The sequence below is a fragment of the Patiria miniata genome, unplaced genomic scaffold (assembly GCF_015706575.1).
Source record: "Patiria miniata isolate m_02_andy unplaced genomic scaffold, ASM1570657v1 HiC_scaffold_7, whole genome shotgun sequence".
NCBI classification, from domain to species: Eukaryota; Metazoa; Echinodermata; class Asteroidea; order Valvatida; family Asterinidae; genus Patiria; species Patiria miniata.
In genome coordinates this window covers 45,674,658-45,695,705 of record NW_024037074.1, presented here as the reverse complement: position 1 = coordinate 45,695,705, position 21,048 = coordinate 45,674,658, and the positions used below count along the sequence as shown (strand labels likewise).

Sequence of the window (21,048 nt, the reverse complement as noted above, 5' to 3'; positions counted from 1 at the left end):
CATTTTAACCAAACATTGTGTAAAATGTTCAAATGTTGCCCAACGATTACAAAACGGTTGGCCCATTTCGCTTTACCAAAAAAAAAAAAAAAAAAAAAAAAAAATAGGGACAGGAATTAAGCAAAATACAAGTTCCACACATTTTAGACTTTTTTGGACATGGATAAAAATTGGCATAACATTGGGTGAACATTGCCGACAGGCTCTTCCGTGACTATGTGGGAGAATTACTTTGCAGTACTTCTCTTTATTAACTTGTTTTACTTTTCTGATGTTATTTTGCAGATACACATACATTGGCTATTGGTGTGAACATGTAATCGTGCACTAAAAGGATACAAAAAGGTTTTAAACTGTATCGATTCTTACAAAGATATAGTAGTCGGAATGACTGAAAAACCTTTAGGTTTAAACTTCAAAAAAGGGCTAAAAACGAGAGGCATAAGTTTTGTTCCTGACATCCGGCATGATCTTTCCTGCTAAATTGAACATCATCGAGATAATCTGCCATTGTAGACACTATAACCTAATTAACACGACAAGAGACATTGTTACATTGTGGGTGATTCACGTGCCAGCAAGAGTTTGCCATGGACGGCTAATTTTTTTCCCCAGTGCATTGTGAGAGATGGTCGACAAATTCGCAGCGCGGGGAATTTGAAATTGGTATTTTTTTCTGGTCAGCAGTTTCGTAAGCGTGTGATTCGAGGATATGTTTGCCCTTTTCTTTTCTTTTCATCAATATGGTTTTTTTTTGTAAAGGGGCAGAACGCTATGCCCCAATCTATAACAAAATAGCTCAAGTTGTCTACTGACACCCATTCAAGTGGGTCATGTTTTGTCGACCGTGAACTTGAAAATGGACTCTCCACGGAAAACTCTTGGTCGCGCACTGCATTATGAATCGCCCGAATTACCTTTAAAGAACGTTTCCATTTACAGTAAACCGAGTCAGGTCTGCCCATTTGGGCAGCCGTGGATCCTTGACACCGTGATATAACGAGAATGACATATTAACTTTAACATAAACTTTCTGCTGAGCGCCCACCCCCTTCAAGCACAATCTTAGACACATTTTCCTAATATGGAGATGACGTTGGTTTCTGTTTTGTTTACCCTTTTTTCTAGCGGTTCCATGTGGGGCACTTTGATTTCTGTGAGGTCAATATTGTTCTCATTGTTACTCCAATATGATTAGTAGTGCCCCTGTATGTATACACATACGGACGCAAGTGCCTACATTGCTTTAAAGTATAGTGGTGATATTCATGGCCTTTAGACTTCATTCACAATGCAATTAAAGGCTTAATGCCTATGTATCACGTTGGTATTTAAAAGAAAAGGGGGGGGGGGCAAAAGTAATATAGCGACTTTTCAGTTTTGCATCTAGAGAAATATACCAATTGTCTTGATTACGTGCCAGTATTTAAATTCAAGATAACCATCAGTTGATAATTGCAACTAGTTTGTGGTAGTCATGTAGCTGGGAACCTACATAATACAATGAAGCAGCCATTATCTTCTTTAGCGATGACACTCGCCGTATCGAAAGGTCGATCCGAGTCCGGCTGCCAAGTCCCCCCTGTGGACAGCCCCGCAAAAGCCGCAGAGATTTCCATACACGACTCCGTTATAAGCGCACACCGGATTCCAATCAGCTAGGCAAGCCATATTGTCGCCCTCAAAACCCCTACAAGCAGTGAATGCGTCCTAACAAGAAGATAAAATGGTAACTACAGTGATCGAATTCACTGATATTTGATATACAATATTCACATATACAGCATATGTATCAAACTATACAACACCTTTTGATATGCATGTGAAATTTGTAAATCAAACTAGCGACACTGGCTTTTGCTGTAGATAAATAATATAATATATATGAATCAAATAATGTACATGAATGTAATGTACATGAACATCGAGTATCGACTACAAAACAAACGGTCATTGCCATATAAACTTACACTAACATCAAGTTATCAGGCAAGTAAATAATTTGATGTAAGCAAAAATGGAGTGCATTTCCTCCAGCTGTATGAACTTCGGTACTCATTTAATGTAATCCGTACGTGGAAAAAAAAATAATTTTTTGAAGTGATTTTTGAATTAAAATACATCAAATCATGACATAATTGGGTTCTCAATAAAAAAAAGTCAAACTACAAAGCCCATACTTAATTTAAGTTTCGTGTGATTCTAGTCACTAACTAGGCGTTTTTTTGTGACTACAAAATAACATGTTACAGTAGCATTTTGTGCAATGTTTTAATTAAAATGAAGGATTTCGCTTACAAAGCACAATGAAATAAATATGTGGTTTGCCTTAAAATCGCATTTGCCTTAAAATCGTTTTTGGTGAGGCAACATACGAGAAGAAATGCAGATTAAATGCGCAAAGCAGGCCGATGTGGCAACGAACGCACACCATATTAAACGAGCGGGAACAATATGTCTTAACCGCGTAGTCAACGGTTGAAGCTTTTAGCATGTCGTTACGTACATTTGTAACTATATCATCGAAACTATATCTTCGCAATGTACGCATGCACCTACATCATCATCGTCGTAATTCACGTCGTCACCAACATCTAACTTGAACAATGATAGTTTGATAATTAAAGAAAAAGTATATAAAAACACCTGTTGAGTCAAACAGCCCGCACTTACCAACTCAAACTGCTTTTTCTCACAATCCACCTCCTTTACAATCACTGACAGCATTGCTGAAATGGAAGAAATCATCCCCATCGGATCAAGTGTAACAAGGGCTATCAGTCATCTTAAAGTCCTTTTAAAAAAGAAGGTTTTCTATGACACCAACACTACTTAGCAGAATATGCAAGACATAAGCAAGTCTTGCTGTATTTTTATGTGAGGGTCATGTAGCGGAGTCCATTTTTTTTATTGCAGCTATAGTGCTCATGGGCGTCGCCAGGAATCTTTCCAAGGGAGGGGGGCAAAGCAAATTTTTCCCCAAAATTCCTTTATTTTTTTCATTATATTCTCAATTAATCGTTTTCCGACCGTGAGCGGGGGAGCATTTGCAATACCCCCCCCCCCGATCAAATTAACACCAATATGGCTTCGCACCTCTTTTTCTTTTTTTCCTTCTCGTTTTTTTCGGGGGGGGGGGGAGCAAGTGCCCCCTTGTCTCCCCCCCCCCTTGCGACGGCCATGCTAGTGCTTAAAATTTAGCTGATGTTTTTCTCAGTGTCATTGAGTTTGCATTCGTATCAAAACAAATGCATTTTGAGTTCTAGAGACGACATTTGTCCTGGCCTGACCAAAAAGTGTCATGAGAAGAAAAAACAAACAAACAGATACTTAAATACACAGTGTTGTAGGTCTCGAGACCGGTCTTGGGACCGCTTTTTGCTGGTCTCGGTCTCGGGAGCTGTGGTCTCGGTCTCGGTCCTCTTTGGTCTCGGACCACCTTGAATTAGGGGCTGGTCTCGGCCTCGGATTATCTGGTCTCGACTTCGACACTGCTTTAAACTGCGTATCCGAGCAAGTTTGAACTCGGGCATTAGAGCGGTCGGGGTAAAGGAAATAAAGCACGCTGCGCTTACCTGCTAAGCCGAGCATCCAAACAGCAGTACGCATGGTGACTTCAGAGCAATTCTCAACGGGCCACTGTTGTATATTTACCGTTCACGAACTTAAGTGAGATGCAGATGACTAGATCGTACCAGCTTATATCAGTTAGTATATGTATACCCACGGGAATAAATTTCAAGTTGTCAAACTATCAGGAAATTTCAGTAGGGAAAATTAGCCACACTGTGGAGACTTGATCCATCCATAATTCAACCGTATGGCAGGACTTTTTGTGCAGTTTTGGAAAAGATGATCCATCGATGCAATAATCCTGGTGTCTTGCATCAAAACCTTGGTGGTGAGAGGTTTCACATTTTGCTGATCAAACGCTCTTGCATGAGATATAAAGAAATATACAGCGACAGATGGTATGTCACAATAGACGGCCATATTTCTTTCTTCGTGTCGCAAGCATTCCTTTTGATCGCGACATTATAAGAAAACTGCCAATCAATTTAAAAACAGATCTCAACCATTCGAACCCCAACGGCAGGTTTTGTTGGAATCTGTCAGGATGGGTACAGTACCCCTATTAATTGACAGTCTTTTACAATGGGTTGGCACACCTCCAGAGTCAAAGTAAGAAATATGTGTGAGCAGTTTTCCATATGGTGTTGGAATTTGCCAGGATGGATATGGTTCCTAGTAAATCATACGCTTTGGGCTGTATCCGCCGAACACTGTCAAAAATGAAATTATGGACAGGCCAAATATCGAGACCATCAAGCACCATCATCATTAACTCAAACTAAGTCTGGTCAAACCACAGCCATAAAGGGAAGTATATATCAAACATATGTGAATGGACACAAATAATACCAAAGACTACTTCTTCATTGCTTCCCCCAGTGTCTCTTATAATTAGTGTATTATAGTTATTCATAAGATGGATTTTTTAATTTGAGTGTATTATAGGATTATTGCATTTGGTTCGAAAAAAAAATGTCTGATTCAAAAAGTCTGATTCACAGACGTCTCGAAGCTTTTCCTACACACATAACAAAAATACACGAGAGGTGTCGGTGTTTGCAGTATTATTTATTCATGTCTTGGTAATTATTTGCGAATATATAGCAATTGGTTACAGGAATGAATCACGTGCATTTTAAAACAAAGATATAATACTTGAAATGTCTATGACAAGTTTCAGGACCACGCATCTTTTAGAAAATGAAAACGATATTTCGACAGTTATTGGCCAATGTTAATTTAATGGCTGGCTGACCGCAGTACCGTTTTTATGCAGATCTTCATTCGTTGTCCCCGAATTATCAATTTCTTTTTGTAAAGTCGGCTTTTTTCTACTAAGTAATACCTTGATGCGCTTTCCGTGCTTTCACTGAAAAAATCTGGGTTTAAGAGAAACATCTGGGTCTCGTTATTATGCATGTTTCATCTTCGGCTACAAACTCGAAAAATGGACCACTGCGATGAACATATTCATTCCTTAAAAATTCGTTAAAGAGCCATTTACCCTTGAAATTACAGTTAACTAAATGTTCACGGATTTTTCAACATATTAAGCCAGATTTAGAGTCAGTGAAAACACCCCTAAGAAAGTCCTTTGTTTACCCATGGAGATAGACCCAGTGTACCGTTATGTATAACCAATGATAATCCTCAGTGGCCAGGGTCATTAAAAAAAACCGTGAAAATACCCTTACAGGATTAGTCTTAAGCCCCATGTAACTGTCCGTGAAACATCTCCTAAAGATTCTTTTGACGGAGAAATAGACTTTTAATGAAAGTTTAAGGGACACAACAAATTATTGTAGGCTACTGCTCAGAATGTAGCTGCTTATTACTGCACCAATGTGTTTGGTCGAGTTTAATTCAGCCATCCTGTTAGTGATGTGGCCCACGGTGACCGGAACAGAGCCCTTCGTGGTAGGTTGCATCAGTCGGCACGTTGCCCCTCAAGATGGCTCCGCACATCAAGCACAGGTTGTTGTATGTCTTGCCGTTGCTGGCACACACTGGCCTTAGAATCTTGAAGCAACGCGGGGGGCTGTATTCATCGCAGTAATCGGGAAGCTTTATAGAAAGATGGAATATATTTTTTTGACATCTTAGTATGTAAAAGTATTTGCAAAATGAGACTTAATTTTAGCCTCTTGGCCTCTTAGTTAGACTGCCTCGAGTAGTTCTGAAGTGGATAACCACCGACTATGTTATGTGTTTAAGGATTTACAAGGTGCTGCGGCGCATTAAGCAGCCACTGCCAGAAACACCGGGGCAAACCACTTCTCTTAGCGATATGTGTTACTGAGTCCTTTTACTTGCATTACTCAACGCACGGCACCTACACGGGCTACGGCTTTACGTCCCATCCGAAGGACAATCAAAGCAATAATGGTTAAGTGTCTTGCTTAAGGACCCAAGTGGCAAGACTGGGACTCGAACCCACACTCTGCTGATCAGAAACACAAGAGCTTGAATATTTTCCTCTCAAACCGCTCGGCCATGACACTCCACAACGTTTTAGCGTATTTTGTTTTGACCTGTTCTTAATAAAATGTCAACCGATTGCTAAATGTTGGCCTAATGCGTAAGTACTGAGACAAGCTCTTTGAATGCCTTTCCTTCTAGATCACAATTATCATATTTGACCCTAGTGACATCGTCATTTCAACTGTGTATCGACTATTAGCACCGGGCGATTCTGCTATTGACACCCAAGAGTCAAAAGGCCTTTTGTCGATTAAAATTGGGAAGAAAAGGAAAACGTTCCTTTTCAAATGCTGACGCACTCACCTGCTCAACTGTCACCGCTTCGCAGAAACTTGCTGAGAAAGCTACTGAAATATAAAAAAAAAACAATGTAGTGAAAGAAGTGAAAGCAAAAGGCTTTCCACGTTCTGTTTATTAAGTCTCATAATCGTTTGCCGCGACATCATTTGCTCCAAGAAATTCAATTTCTTGACATTGACAAATACTTTTCAGTGCCCATAGTTATAAAAATGGCGGGCTAATTTACAGTAAGTGAATAATTGTTTTACCTACTTGTATGTACCCTTTCAATTCTAATGGTGGCGAGCATTTTGCAATTAGAAAACTTGGTCATCCTAGTACGAATGTGACAATATCTCTATATTTAGCAGATATTCAATCTAGACTTATACCAGGATGTAAACGATGCAACTGCAAGTGTACTTTTTCAAAGAAAGAAACATTGAACAGGTCAACCGTTAGTCAAAATATTTACACCTCATCAAAAAACCTTGGCATATTTCATCAGGAATGAAGCTTGTCCCTAGCAGACTTCAGTCAATCCAGACCACAGTTTTTGAGAGTGTATGTTTCTTATTCTTCACTGTTCGCTAAAATTCATCCTTGCTAAAACTGGCACTTCACTGGTACCTTTTTTATACCGCCAGAAAAAAAAAGAAACAGACAAAATGATAGTACATGCTTCTATAGGTTAAGTATCCGGGTGTCGTACCTGCTATGGCTATGGCGATGCATAACATCAAAGCTGAAGACTGCATGATGAAGCTTGTATTGTCAGTTGTCGAATGTTATCCGATGATCTGGGACATCAGTCAGTAAGACTGGACTTAAATAGTTTGTTGGCTCTGCGTTTCCTTGTATTGTAAGAAGAACATTTAAATTTAGGCCATCACATTTATTCTACTTTCGAACCGATAGTGTTAGGTTTTTCATTGTCTCTGACGAGACTGTTATTTGACGATTGGGGCCGGGAACGAGCAGTTTCAAATGACTGTAAACTAAACCTCATGCCTAAAAAAATACCGTTACTCTATACCTTGAAAAATTCCCGAGGTGAGTTAAATAATTATAATATACCAAGTAAAAGAATGAGGCTTGAACGTTGTCTGCTTCAGACAACCAAACAAATTGTCGTGACAGATGGCATGCTATTGAAAAGGTATATCTTGTTAAGAATTGTCGTAATGACAAGTGACAGTGCTGGTTCAATTGCAGATCCAGAAAAATTTTAACGAGGTCATTGTAAATCCTACGTTCATTCCGAACCCAGTTGAGAGTTTCTATCACAATACATACATTTCCCACACACACTACAAGAGTAACAAAATACACGAGAGGTGTCGCTGTTTGCAGTATTATTTATGTCTTGGTAATAATTTGCGAATATAAAGCAATTGGTTACAGGAATGAATCACGTGCATTTTTAAAACAGAGATATAATACTTATAATGCCTATGACAAGTTTCAGTCCCACGCATCTTTTAGAAAATGAAAACGATATTTCGACAGTTATTGGCCAATGTCAATTTAATGGCTGGTTGACCGCCTTCATTCGTTGTCCCCGAATTATATTTTTTTTTGTAAAGTCGGTTTTTTTTGCTACTAAGTGATACCTTGATGCGCTTTCTGTGCTTTCACTGAACAATTTCTGCAGAGAAACATCGGGGTCTCGTTATTATGCATGTTTCATCTTCGGCTACAAACTCGAAAAATGCGCCACTGCTATGAACATCTTCATTCCTTAAATATTCGTTAAAGAGCCATTTACCCTTGAAATTACAGTTAACTAAATTTTCACTCATTTTTCAACATATTAAGCCAGATTTGAGTAAAAACACCCTAAAGAAAATCCTTTGTTTACCCATTGAGATAGACCCAGTGTAAGGTTATGTATAACCAATGATAATCCTCAGTGGCCAGGGTTATTAAAAAAACGTGAAAATTCCCTTACAGGATTAGTCTTAAAGGTAGAGTCCATCATTTGTAATTTGTGCATTTTGTTCGTTTGAAGTAACAAAAGAGTTCAAAATCTAATGAAGGATACTGAGCAACTAACCTGATGAAGTTTCAGCTAAGCTTCAGCTGTACATTCCGAGAAAAACAGCATTCTAAGATCTCAATTTCAAATCAAAAGTTGCTGAATCATGTTTTGAATTGTTTTGAATTGCAACTATACGCGACGTCGCGCACTGATCCGACGAATTATAACAACCGCGCGCGCGTGTGCGTCGTTCGAATACTTGTGCGCGCTTCGCTGAATAACAAAACGAACTACTAATTTAAATTTTCCTACGGTGCTTCTTAAGAATCACCGTTGGAAATGCCTTCTTTCGTTGATTACTTCAAAATGACAGCTTCCCAGAAAGAATAATTTCACAGGGAGTTTAGTCTCCTTACTATCTTTCAACCAAGTTAGTTTTTCAACAATAATTACGCCAGTTACTTTTCGGATGGCTGCAAATGATGGACTCTACCTTTAAGCCCCATGTAACTGTCCGTGAAACATCTCCTAAAGATTCTTTTCACGGAGAAATAGACTTTTATTGAAAGTTTAAAGGACACAACAAATTATTGTAGGCTACTGCCCAGAATGCAGCTGCTTATTACTGCACCAATGTGTTTGGTCGAGTTTAATTCAGCCATCCTTAGTGATGTGGCCCACGGTGACCGGGACAGAGCCATTGCTGGTAGGTTGCATCAGTCGGCACGTTGCCCCTCAAGATGGCTGCGCACATCAAGCACAGGTTGTCGTAAGTCTTGCCGTTGCTGGCACACACTGGCCACAGAATCTTGAAGCAACGCGGGGGGCTGTATTCATCACAGTAATCGGGAAGCTTTATAGAAAGATGGAATATATTTGTTGACATCTTAGTATGTAAAAGTATTTGCAAAATGAGACCCAATGTTAGCCTCTTGGCCTCTTAGTTAGACCTGTTAGACCGAGTAGTCCTGAAGAGGATAACCACCAAGTACTTTATGTAGCACCCTTTAAGGATTTACAAGGTGCTGCGGCGCATTAAGCAGCCACTGCCAGAAGCACCGGGGCAAACCACTTCTCTTAACGCATGGGACCTATACGGGCTACGGCTTTACGTCCCATCCGAAGGACAATCAAAGCAATAATGGTTAAGTGTCTTGCTTAAGGACACAAGTGGCAAGACTGGGACTCGAACCCACACTCTGCTGATCAGAAACACAAGAGCTTGAATCCGTTCCTCTTAAACCGCTCGGCCATGACACTCCACAACGTTTTAGCGTGTTTTGTTTTGACCTGTTCTTAATAAAATGTCAACCGATTGCTAAATGTTGGCCTAATGCGTAAGCACTGAGACAAGTTCTTTGAATGCCTTTCCTTCTAGATTACAATCATCATATTTGACCCTAGTGACATCGTCATTTCAACTGTGTATCGACTATTAGCACCGGGCGATTCTGCTATTGACACCCAAGAGTCAAAAGGCCTTTTCTCGATTAAAATTGGGAAGAAAAGAAAAACATTCCTTTCCAAATGCTGACGCACTCACCTGCTCAATTGTCACCGCTTCGCAGAAACTTGCTGAGAAAGCTACTGAAATATAAAACAATGTAGTGAAAGAAGTGAAAGCAAAAGGCTTTCCACTTTCTATTCATTAAGTCTCATAATCGTTTGCCGCGACATCAATTTTGCTCCAAGAAATTCAATTTCTTGACACTGACAAATACTTTTCAGTGCCCATAGTTATAAAAATGGCGGGCTAATTTACAGTAATGTAAGTGAATAATTGTTTTACCTACTTGTATGTACCCTTTCAATTCTAATGGTGGCAAGCATTCTGCTATTAGAAAACTTGTTCATCCTAGTACGAATGTGACAATATCTCTATATCTAGCAGATATTTAATCTAGACTTATACCAGGATGTAAACGATGCAACTGCAAGTGTACTTTTTCAAAGAAAGAAACATTGAACACAGGTCAACCGTTAGTCAAAATATTTACACCTCATCAAAAAACTTTGGCATATTTCATCAGGAATGAAGCTTGTCCCTAGCAGACTTCAGTCAATCCAGACCACAGTTTTTGAGAGTGTATGTTTCTTATTCTTCGCTGTTCGCTAAAATTCATCCTTGCTAAAACTAGCACTTCACTGGTACATTTTTAATATTCCGCCAGAAAGAAAAAAACAGACAAAATAATAGAACATGCTTCTATAGGTTAAGTATCTGGGTGTCGTACCTGCTATGGCTATGGCAATGCATAACATCAAAGCCGAAGACTGCATGATGAAGTTTGTATTGTCAGTTGTCGAATGTTATCCGATGATCTGGGACATCAGTCAATAAGACTCGACATAAATAGAATGAGATGGGAAATTGGTGAAGAGGCTTTCTTCCTGCAGTGGAGCGAAATAAGCTAGGCAGACAGACAGACAGACAGACCGACAGACCGACAGACAGACAGACAATTGCATATCGATTAACCTCAATACACGTATTGAGTTTGACGGAGTCTCTAACGTCCTTGGAGTGTAGGCCTATGCAACATATGCTTCTCTAAAAATAACTGTTTTTTATTGTTTCTGTCTTTGCGAGGGCATAATTAAATTCTGCCCGAGCTACTGGAAGAATCTTTGTGGCTACAAAATATGTTCTCGGCTTTACGACCAAACCCCCCCCCCCCCCAAAAAAAAAACCCAACAACATCAAAATAGACTGGAATTAGTATTGGATGCTTTGTTTGTTTTAGTTAACAAACATAGCCTAATCCCATATAGACTTTTATTTGGGAAATTGAACGCTCCCTGCATCACAGTTTTGCTGCCCCCCGCGTTAACCAAATAAATTTCCATTCACGTGTCTCACTTTACGCATTTTATCATTTGTCAAGAATTTTACGAACGTTTTAAATTGTTCGACTCTTTGGATGTGGTGGTGGTTTCCCATCACCCGTTGCCTTTGTCCAGGTTCTCCTTTCCATTTTCGATTTTTCCTCGACGATAATACTCCCGCAGTTTTTCTTCCGAACAGTAAACATAAAGACGTATCACACAAATGTGAAGTCATCATGATGTCAAGATGTAACGGTCCGATGACGTTATATTAGTTCAAAAAGTGACTGATTTGTTTCAATCATAACTCATGAACAAAATGCACAATCATGCCTTGGAAAACTATTTTCGTTGATATAAAAGTGTTTTACCTAAAACGTCTGGGGTGTTCAGAAAGTTAAGGTTAGGTGAATTCATTATGCCGACAGAAGCATCTATATTAAAAACGGAAGTTCTTCAAAACCTTTTAAGGGTTAAATAACGTCTGTCATTTTGGGAGTTTAAAACATGTTAAAAACTACACAATAAAAGTTCAATTGTAATATATCAGAGAATCTTTAAAATCTATTTCATCCATATAAAACCTAGGAAACTTGGAAATATTGTAAAGTCAATGAGATATTACTTTTAAAAGGTTTCATTTTGTTTCATTCAAAGATTAAAAACATCTGTCGATCTACCTCCTTTTACTCAAGATTGCATTTTTCTATTAACAAGGTATATAATTTGTGTAAGCCTATATGGTCGAAGACTGTATAGTCTTGGTATAAAACGAGCAAGTTATAGAAGGCTGGGACTCGTATAGGGACTATTAGAAATATTGCGAGTACTGAATACGTGTACAGCTCGGAAACAGGTGGTTGTCATATCAGCATTCTGTGCAGTTGAATGTTAAGACGCATATGGTAAAATAACCACACAGACCGGTGACATAATTAGCTCGTGCTTCCGAGCCGCATACATATCCCGTACCACATCATTTCTAATGGCCCTTGTTATGGTGAGGTCGGTACAGAGAGAATCGATGCTAAATGAAACAGCGCTATGCTCTCAACAGCTAGTGAGGCTATAGTCCCCGCCTCATTATCTATTCCTAGCTGTAATAGAGGATCCACAAACCAGACTATTTTCAAACGATTTTAGAGAATTATCAGCTAAGTAAAATTTATATTATTGACAAAATTGTGGCTTTGCTCTGGTAAAATACCATCAACGGATCTGCTTGCTTTACTTATATTTTAACGAAAAACGGCTCTTTGTGCCGGAAAAATGCAATCTTCTTAGAACTTAATTGATATTGGAAAATTCACAAGAGAATACTAGTTTCTTTTCTTTTCTTTTCCTAACCAGAACAGAACTTTAACACATATAGTAATGGCTGTTGGTGATGAAATATTTTCAAAACTTGCATATTAGACATTGAAGGCTAATCTCTTTTGATTGTAATTATTAACTTTATAAACTAATGCATTACAGTGAATGTTATTAATGGTGTTTTTTCTCGTCTGCATCGCCCGACCGTCGTCTGCTACTGAATAAATCTTCAACTCAATCATCTGCATGAAGCCGAACTACGCATGCGCGTTTTGGAGGAAAAAAAACACCACGAAATGCCCGTTGAGTGCATATAGGGACGTGAACAGATGTGGGATGTAGCATTCTACAAAGTAGACAGTCTCAAGTCGACTAGTGTGACAAGTTTTCTCGTCTAATCTTGAACGATAATTTTGACAACTGGAACTGCTGCATCTTCCTACAAGGACCGTCAGTAACTGAAGTTAGTTGATATATTTTGGAGAATTGCTCTAAAGTCACCATGCGTTCTGCTGCTTGGATTCTCGGCTTAGCAGGTAAGCGTTGCATATTCATTTTCTCTTCTCATACTGACCACTTTTCTTCCTGAGTTTAAACTGTTCGAATACGCAGATTAAGTTAGTGTTTGTTTATTGTGTGTAAAGGATATTTTTTCAGTCCGGGCAGGACAAATATATCAGTTTTAGGAGTCGCTTTTATTCATTGGTTTTTATGCATGTAAACCCAATAATAAACATGTATTGTTGACACTGCTGTATAAAAACCACCAAACAACATTGATGCAGTTTTCTTGCTCATTATACTTAGTAGTGTCCATTCCAAGTACACGTAGACCTTCTTTTTTTCACAAAGGACATGAGGAACATTCTTATTTTATATTGGGTTTTGCCCTGCGACATGTTTTATAAATACTGTGTACTCAGTGCAGCTGTTCGAGGGATTGCAAGAACAAAATCACAAGCTTACTCTCCCCCACGCGAAATCCGTCACAACGATAGCCTCCTGTGTCCACTAAGAATTGACGAGGACCCTGAAATTCTAGTTACCAGGCAATGTGTTTATTGATAATTCAGCTATCTTCAAATCAAGTTGACTAAAACTCAACCTTGGGGGAATATGTTAATTAATATAAAAGACAAAAAAGTAGATGCACCATAGATATCAAAAGGCATGTATTTACGACACCTAAGCGATATTCTACCCGTTGACTAGTTAGGCACGGAATCCTTTATCTTTTTAATTTAAGAGAATGTAAAATGGCACACCGCAAACTTATTATTATTATTATATGTTTTACTTCCGAATATCATTTTAGAGTGACGTTACGGGGAGGGGATTTTGGGTATTACCCCACCCCAACCCCTCAGAATTTAGGGAGAATTAATTAATTAATTTCGTTTCGATTCATTGAGTGTCCCTACTGAAAATGACTCCAACCTCAGCCGCCCCCTCTCCCCCCCCCCCATTGCATATACGTAAAAAGCAAACAATCACGCTGTAGTGCCTGCATACCAACTGGTATGTATTAAAACCCAGTGCTGTGTTTCAACCTCAAGTGTACTTCAATAGAAAGGATGTGTTTGGTCATATATATTAAAGTTTTAAAGGGAACAATTGTGGGATATTACACAATTTAGCATCTTCCAGATGATAACCTTTGTTTGTTTGTAAAATCGTCATTCGTAATTAATTTTTCCGTCAGAAGTTATTTTGTAAATCTCATTGAACTGAGTAGGATAAAAGTACACCCTCCCGTACATATTTTTTGAAACATTTCCTCAACAGAAAAAAAAACACGTTTCAAGTGTGTTCGTGTAACTGTTATGCTCTACTGCCCATTTTGGAATCTAACCAACTTCAGATGAGTCCGTATTTGCTTAGCAGTGACCAGTAATTGGCTCAAAGGACATTTTGGGTGCATATTTAATTAAGTGTTTAAAAATGATATTCACAAAAGAAAAAAAGCCAAATGGTTGAATTTGTTTTGTGTGTTCATGGCAACCATATCAAGGTTTTTGAGTGAAATGTTGTTGTTAACTAAAATGTCAGGGTTTGGGCATTTTTGATCTATTTGGACTATTATAAGATGGAATTATTGCGAAGGGGTGAAATAAATCAAAATATGATTTGCCCTTCACCGACGTTTAAACACTGTATGCTGAGGACTGTTTGGACTGTTGATCTCATGGAGATAATTTCCTTCATTTAGCCATGCTGTCACTGATGGTACCGGAGGTGACTTGTGGACCAGTTTTCGATCAAATAGTAAGTCCAAGATGCTTGAAATATAGTTTGTTCAAGAATGCCAAAAACATCATCGCTTATAAGTTCGATGTTGGTGATGATAACGACAGCACGACGTTCATTGCGACGATAATTTAATGATAATCACGACAATGACGACGATAAAAAGTGACAACCATTTCAACAGTGACGACGATCCAGGGCAACGGGTTAGACATGCCTGCCGCCTCCTGCCCGGTGCTTTTTAGTTGGCCTACGTTTTGTAACAAACAATCCACATAAGTACAACCCGATCTTTAAAAATAAAGTCTTCTTATTTCGGATATTTGTATATAAGAAAGTTACATACGAATGTACAGTGTATGTGTTTGTGTTATTACAATATTTCGATTTTGGACAATCACAAACGTGTATACAACGACTGTAGGCGTTAATTTCGATACTGGATATTAAACATACACAAACGTATATTATCGATTCTACGCTTTATACAACCAATCCCCGTATTTATTTTGAGCGGAAACCCGTCTACAACTGTTGTACAAACGTATTTGAATATTGTATATCAAATATTGAACTGAAGTTAAAGTCACTGTATTTATTGTTTACTATTCCTCGATAGCCTGCTTCTGGTGCCTGCTCAGGCTACCCGGATCCAATCGAGGCCTGCCCCGCTAATTACGAACCGGTGTGCACTAACAACGGACTCCAGTACGGGAACATCTGCAGTCTTTGCTGGGCTGTGCAAATGAGCAACTTGGCGGTCGAAACGTTTTTTGTGTACGGCGAGTGTAGTCGCAAGAAGATACACCTTTAATAAAAGTTCTCCACTGACTGTTATCCTCATCTCCAACACCAGCACAACATTTGAAACCACGTGATCAAGACACTCGCTAAATTTCTCTAGATGCACGCTGAACAGTCGCTACCGCGTGTATTCTTACTCTCCATAATCAATGTTATTTAAATACGGTAATTGTATTTTTAAAAAATAGACATTCCCATAAACTTGTGCACTTAAAAAAATCTGACTTTAATAACCCATAACATAACCTATCCTACCCTCACTTTGAAAATGTGGGTTTTGCATCACAATCAATTGATTAATTAATGAGACATGAATATACCTTGTCTCCCTATAAGGTACAACTTTTGATGAAATGTGTCTTCCTATAAGCCTTCATTTACAGCATTGATCATAATTAATGTTATCAAAAGCGCGGCCATTAAACCTGTATCGGCTGCCATTGTATTTTAAATGAACTGAGTAGGCTTAAACCACGAACAATAATTATGCCGCCATAATGACACAGTGAATCTTGTTTGATGGTTGTCTGTTTCTTCCAGCGCAACAAATTTACAAACTAAACTCAATTCTCAATTAAAAAATATAAAATTGCCGCAAATACTGAGGCATTTAATTATTTCATTATTAAACGCGAGTGAATTTATTGCTGACTCGTTAGTGAGCCTTAATAACTTTAGTGTTCCGAGCTAAATACTAATTTAATAAAAATCTATTTTGGGGTGAAACTCGAATATTATATCATTCGTAATTTGCAGTTTAAAGATGTAAATCTCTTTTTATTTCGGGGCTTCTCAAACATGCAGACCTGACTAGATTTTAGATTAACGGAAACGTTTTATAACGGAAGTTGTAGCACGTCCCTTTAATTTCTAACATAAAAAAAAACAAATGGAAATTACACGATTCCTTTTGCATATACAATTGTGCTGCTTAGATTTATATGGTGTCTACAATAACAGGTTATCATTCCGATAAAACAAGGTTTTTTGCATCTGAGGAAAATAGGTCAGGTTCAGGAAGACAAGTTTATTCCTTTGGTTTTGTCACCTTGTGTGCTTTAAGCCTGCAATTGTTCTGCTAATTCCTTCTATTATATCTATGTAAGCATTGATAATGTTTGAATCCTTTAGCACACTTGGGGTGCATTTCTGTGTATTCGCATTAAAAAAAGGTTAACCGAAAGCAGACATTCTTCCTGCAGTTTCGCCATTTATTTCTTTTATTGAAAGCATGTAATCGTGCGTAGATTTCCTAATTGTTCCAAAACAAATGAAATAAAGCTACAGAAAGACGATTACAGCTTTATTTTGTTGTCAAAGAGAGTGGAAGAGAAATCTGCTGCGATAGAAACTTCCCAGTTGTAGCAAATTTCCAGAATAAATGTATAACGTTTGAAATGAGGGAATAAATATGTATAATAAGGGGATAGATATGTGCATGGGCGGTATTAAACATTCTGTTTAAGACCTGTTGGAGTCTGGATGTTGAAAATTATTAGCATCTAGACTCCAACCGGTCTTAAAAATAGTGTTTAATACCGACCATGCACATATTTGATCCCATTCATAAATGCCTTTTTGGTAAGAAAAAAATCAAAACGTTTTGCTCCAAAAGTTAAAACAAGTCCAACATTATACATTTTCAAAGATTTTGATAAACAAAACACCCTTCTAGCTATACAAAGGTGAGGCCCATTGGTAAACAACTCATTTTATGGAGATTGATGTGCGCGTCCTTCCTACTGCGGGATGTGGCGCACAACGCAGATGTACTGGTGTAGTGTGAATTTAGGACTATAAACTACTGACTCACTGGTAGTATTGCGCATGCCCACATGATTTTGAATGTTCAACCAATAAAACAGTGCTGGAACCGGACTTCATAGGAGTCAACATTTCATGTGACACTGGAAAAGCGTTTAAGACCAGCCAGCCATGTCTTTTTCAACCGTTTAAAACTAGCCACGTGACGAGCTCTTGACCGATAAGAATGGGTAACTGTCCTAGGTATTAATGAATTAGGATTTGGAACCCAACTTGAAAATAAGCCATGTTTATTGTCACAGAAAGCTTGCATTGTAGGAAAGTCAATATTTCTTTTTGCTCAATCGACTATCTAGTTTTTTTTGTCTGCACTTGTTGAACATACTATTGTGTAATTTATATTTTACAGTTTTCAACTCTATATTGGCACAACCAGTCTATAGGAGTATGGAAAAAAAAACATGTTACGCTTTCTATTGTATGCAGGACTTTCATGCTTGGTACCGCAATTTTGAAGTAATATTAAAGGTACTGGTCAGTGTTGGTCAATGACATAATTGTTCCAGGATTACGAAAATCGTTTTGTCTCAAGCGTCGTTGGTGCCCAGCCTCGCTGCGGTCATAACTGGTGTTCCGCCTATGCAGAGAGAAAGTCGGGACAAGCACCATCCACGTAGGTAGTGTCGGTCGGCAACTCCGTAAGCCACATCTCCAGACACAGGACGCAGAGATTCGGATAGGTTCTCCCGGTACTCGCGCACAGAAGCCGTAAGATGTATTCACAGACTGGATAATTCTCATATGTGGTATACTGATCACAAAAGGCAGGCATCTTTTTTTGGGGGGGGGGGGGAAATGGCCAGAAGATTTGCGTTATTATTTTTTTATTACTTTGAAACAGCTCACATTTAGATTGGTATGGAAGAAAGCAAATATCTGCATCAACTCGGGTAATTGATTGCACAAAAGATGCATGACTCTGGGTGCAAATAATTTTACAGGACGAACGCTAAAACGATACTTGAACTTCACTCGAACTTCACAACCTAACAGTTCTGTTCAAAACACACATCTTCTGAAAAAAAAAGGTTGCTCGGATTTTGTTCCACATGGTGTTACTGCAAACCCTTAATAGTTTAGATACTTGAACAATAAGACTTCAACAACGAGAATTTTGATGAATATAGGCTATATCAAGTAATTGACTCTCTGCCTGTTTTAGTCTTTTTTTTTCGTTTGAGATGGGTGAGGATATTAAAAATGTTATATTAAAAATCCGTCAAAACATGAGCAAAAACAAAACAAAAGGTTTGTCTATTCCCCGGTGAAGTACTCACATCTGTGGGCGGGATATGGCCAGCACAGAAACCGCACAGCAAAGCTGATAAGAACAACAAATGAAATCGAAGTTTTAGACAGTTTTATATTCTCTTCTGTGCAGCGAATATCTTCCCCCCAGAAAAAAACAAACAAACAAAAACAAACAAACAAACACCCCAACAAAAACAAACGCACTAACAAACAGACCAAAAAAAAAGGCTTCAGGCTGCATTTTGTTGCCGACTGTGAGTGGCATAGCCAGTATTGACGTCATGTCAAGGTACAATTAAACTTAAGTAAGTTATAGAACTGACGTTGATAAAATTACAAAGAAAGAAACTGAAATAACCAGTTTCTATATCGTTGGATTAAAAAAAACACCGTATTAAACAAAAATGCTAATTATTGCTAACATCTTATTGAATGGAATTTGCAAGGTTGAGGGTACTAGTTGAGGAATGTGATTTTAAAAGAGAGACATTCCCCATATGCAACGATTTGTGGGATGGAATGACATGAAACGGAACAAGATGCAACAAAACGAAATTGACTGGAATGTAATTGAATTGGATTTGACTAATTTCATTAAAATGAAATCAATTTCAATTGAATTCAAATAGTTTTTGAAAGAGTTTAAATTGATTCAGAAACAAAATCAAACAAGGACTGGTTGATCAGTTTATTTTATTCGTAGTAGGTGTTGGAAAGCATGCTTTGTTTAGTATGCAAGCTTTGTTCTGGTAATGGACGACTCTTTCAGGAAATGGCGTTTGGCGAATACTTCACTCATCTACAAGTATGAACTTACCTGAAATGCAAACAATCAGACTGAAACAACGCATTCTGGTTGCAGATTCTCGATCACCGTTACAACGAAAGTACTATTTTTGTAATTTGCAGGTTATAGCGGTATGGAACTAGTCTGCTTTTTCTGTAATTGTATTAGGAATTACGAGTCGTTTGAAGTCGTGTCTTACTTTCCACCTCTTATATACCTCTGACTTCAACATCTGTTGAAAGGAAGAAAAAAACGCGTAGACACACTGACAGCATTTTGTCGTCCTTTTATGCACTGTCACCTATTACTGGCGTGCATGACTGATGTAGAGTCTCTCATTAGCATAACATCACTTTGTATTTTCCCACTATACTTGTAATATGAGCGTTATTTTTGTATCGTTGGTATTTGTTGTTGTTGGACTTTTTTTTTTTTACTTGAATTTTGCTGCTGCCTAGGTAATATAGACCTACACATGTAGGATGTAATCGATCTACGTGAATCGCTTTTTTGGTACTCGACATATTTTTACTCGGAAATACAATCGATAGACTCCTATGGAGTTTATGACGGAGCCTCAATTAAAGTCCTTCGCGTTGATGCAACATATGTTTGTCTAAAAATGAATGCTAAAAGTTGCGGGTCTTTGCATGGGCATTGTAAAAATCCCGCTAAGAGTTAACGAAACAATGGTTCATGCCTACACTGTACAAAATGCGAATTTAATAATTAAAACGGTTTGTTTGTTCTTTAATGAAATTATATATTAAATAAAAGACTCCTTTTTTTACCCTATTCCATTAGTGTCCCTATATCCAGAAATACAACCGATTTTATGAAAGTGTGTCAACATTACCTGGACCACTCTCACATGGACATGCTGAATCGGGGTTAAGCATTGAATAGGCATTGAAGCTGGTGACATCACAGGGTGGATTGAGAAATAGTCAGGCTTTTATGTAATATATAATTTCATCGAAGAATTTAAGTATTTGTGTTTTCTGAATGTTGCAATTTTTTGGCACACTCTGTGTATATCATTTAGTTTCATCTCAAAACTGAGTCCGATTGCCGGAAGTTTACTACACTCTTGTGCAGTAAACGGTTGAGCATCTACAAATGCAGCCATGTATGTTTCAAAGTTTCGTATAAGACGCCAATTCTTGCTCTGCAAGAACACATTGTCCATCTAATTCAATGATGATCATGCACCTGAAAGAGCGTCCAGTCTGTGAGATTCATATTTTTTTCCCTGACATGATGCCTCTTCCCAGGCGTCGTCTAAAACCCATGAGACTCTTAGCAGTAATTGATGGCAATTTACATTTCTGATCATATAATAATTCAGAAAAATTTAACACGTACAGTGTATCCACGAACCACTGATTCCTTAGTTCACAGCGGAATTTTACTACGCCCTGGCAAAGAGCTGAAAAGTATAAAACGTTTATTTTTAGACAGGCATATGTTCAATAAACTCTAAGGACGTTAGAGGCTCCGTCTAGCTCCATGTTAAAAAAACTATGTCGATAGTGATACTGCTTTTGGGTAGCAACATATTCTGATCCAGAAATGCATTTCACATACAGGGTGTATAAAAAAAAAGGAAACCCAGATGTAAATGTAAAATATACAAAATCTAATAAAATTTTGAAATAAGTTACAGATCATGTGAAATGCC

At 38.2% G+C, this 21,048-nt stretch overlaps 3 protein-coding genes across 5 annotated transcripts; 1 reads left to right on the top strand and 2 right to left on the bottom strand.

Annotated features, from left to right (window-relative positions):
- Positions 1 to 5,198: 5,198 nt before the first annotated feature.
- On the bottom strand, positions 5,199 to 8,292 carry LOC119744477 (ovomucoid-like). Of its 2 annotated transcripts, none has more exons than XM_038220412.1 (3): positions 7,046 to 8,292; positions 6,358 to 6,401; positions 5,199 to 5,637 (listed from the first exon to the last, which is right to left on the bottom strand). In XM_038220412.1, the coding sequence occupies exons 1-3, from the start codon at positions 7,089 to 7,091 to the stop codon at positions 5,449 to 5,451; spliced, it is 279 nt and encodes a 92-aa protein (XP_038076340.1). In that variant the 5' UTR covers positions 7,092 to 8,292; the 3' UTR covers positions 5,199 to 5,448. The 2 variants fall into 2 exon arrangements, with proteins under 2 accessions (XP_038076340.1, XP_038076341.1); XM_038220413.1 differs by having other exon boundaries at positions 6,358 to 6,398.
- Positions 8,293 to 8,820: 528 nt separating this feature from the next.
- Positions 8,821 to 10,660, bottom strand: LOC119744478 (serine protease inhibitor Kazal-type 6-like). 2 transcript variants are annotated; one of them, XM_038220414.1, is made up of 3 exons: positions 10,549 to 10,660; positions 9,858 to 9,901; positions 8,821 to 9,167 (listed from the first exon to the last, which is right to left on the bottom strand). In XM_038220414.1, the coding sequence occupies exons 1-3, from the start codon at positions 10,592 to 10,594 to the stop codon at positions 8,979 to 8,981; spliced, it is 279 nt and encodes a 92-aa protein (XP_038076342.1). In that variant the 5' UTR covers positions 10,595 to 10,660; the 3' UTR covers positions 8,821 to 8,978. The 2 variants fall into 2 exon arrangements, with proteins under 2 accessions (XP_038076342.1, XP_038076343.1); XM_038220415.1 differs by having other exon boundaries at positions 9,858 to 9,898.
- Positions 10,661 to 12,783: 2,123 nt separating this feature from the next.
- Positions 12,784 to 16,693, top strand: LOC119744346 (ovomucoid-like). The gene is made up of 3 exons (XM_038220219.1): positions 12,784 to 12,990; positions 14,664 to 14,719; positions 15,321 to 16,693. The coding sequence occupies exons 1-3, from the start codon at positions 12,957 to 12,959 to the stop codon at positions 15,513 to 15,515; spliced, it is 285 nt and encodes a 94-aa protein (XP_038076147.1). The 5' UTR covers positions 12,784 to 12,956; the 3' UTR covers positions 15,516 to 16,693.
- Positions 16,694 to 21,048: the final 4,355 nt, after the last annotated feature.

What these genes read in the sequence shown, in the direction of transcription:
- LOC119744477 (XM_038220412.1), bottom strand. Translation starts at nt 7,091, where the DNA reads ATGCAGTCTTCAGCTTTGATGTTATGCATCGCCATAGCCATAGCAG. An exon ending in CATCGCCATAGCCATAGCAG is followed by an intron (nt 6,402 to 7,045) that starts GTACGACACCCG and finishes TTTATATTTCAG; the next exon opens with TAGCTTTCTCAGCAAGTTTC. An exon ending in AAGCGGTGACAGTTGAGCAG is followed by an intron (nt 5,638 to 6,357) that starts GTGAGTGCGTCA and finishes CTTTCTATAAAG; the next exon opens with CTTCCCGATTACTGCGATGA.
- LOC119744478 (XM_038220414.1), bottom strand. Translation starts at nt 10,594, where the DNA reads ATGCAGTCTTCGGCTTTGATGTTATGCATTGCCATAGCCATAGCAG. An exon ending in CATTGCCATAGCCATAGCAG is followed by an intron (nt 9,902 to 10,548) that starts GTACGACACCCA and finishes TTTATATTTCAG; the next exon opens with TAGCTTTCTCAGCAAGTTTC. An exon ending in AAGCGGTGACAATTGAGCAG is followed by an intron (nt 9,168 to 9,857) that starts GTGAGTGCGTCA and finishes CTTTCTATAAAG; the next exon opens with CTTCCCGATTACTGTGATGA.
- LOC119744346 (XM_038220219.1), top strand. Translation starts at nt 12,957, where the DNA reads ATGCGTTCTGCTGCTTGGATTCTCGGCTTAGCAG. An exon ending in TTGGATTCTCGGCTTAGCAG is followed by an intron (nt 12,991 to 14,663) that starts GTAAGCGTTGCA and finishes TCCTTCATTTAG; the next exon opens with CCATGCTGTCACTGATGGTA. An exon ending in GACCAGTTTTCGATCAAATA is followed by an intron (nt 14,720 to 15,320) that starts GTAAGTCCAAGA and finishes ATTCCTCGATAG; the next exon opens with CCTGCTTCTGGTGCCTGCTC.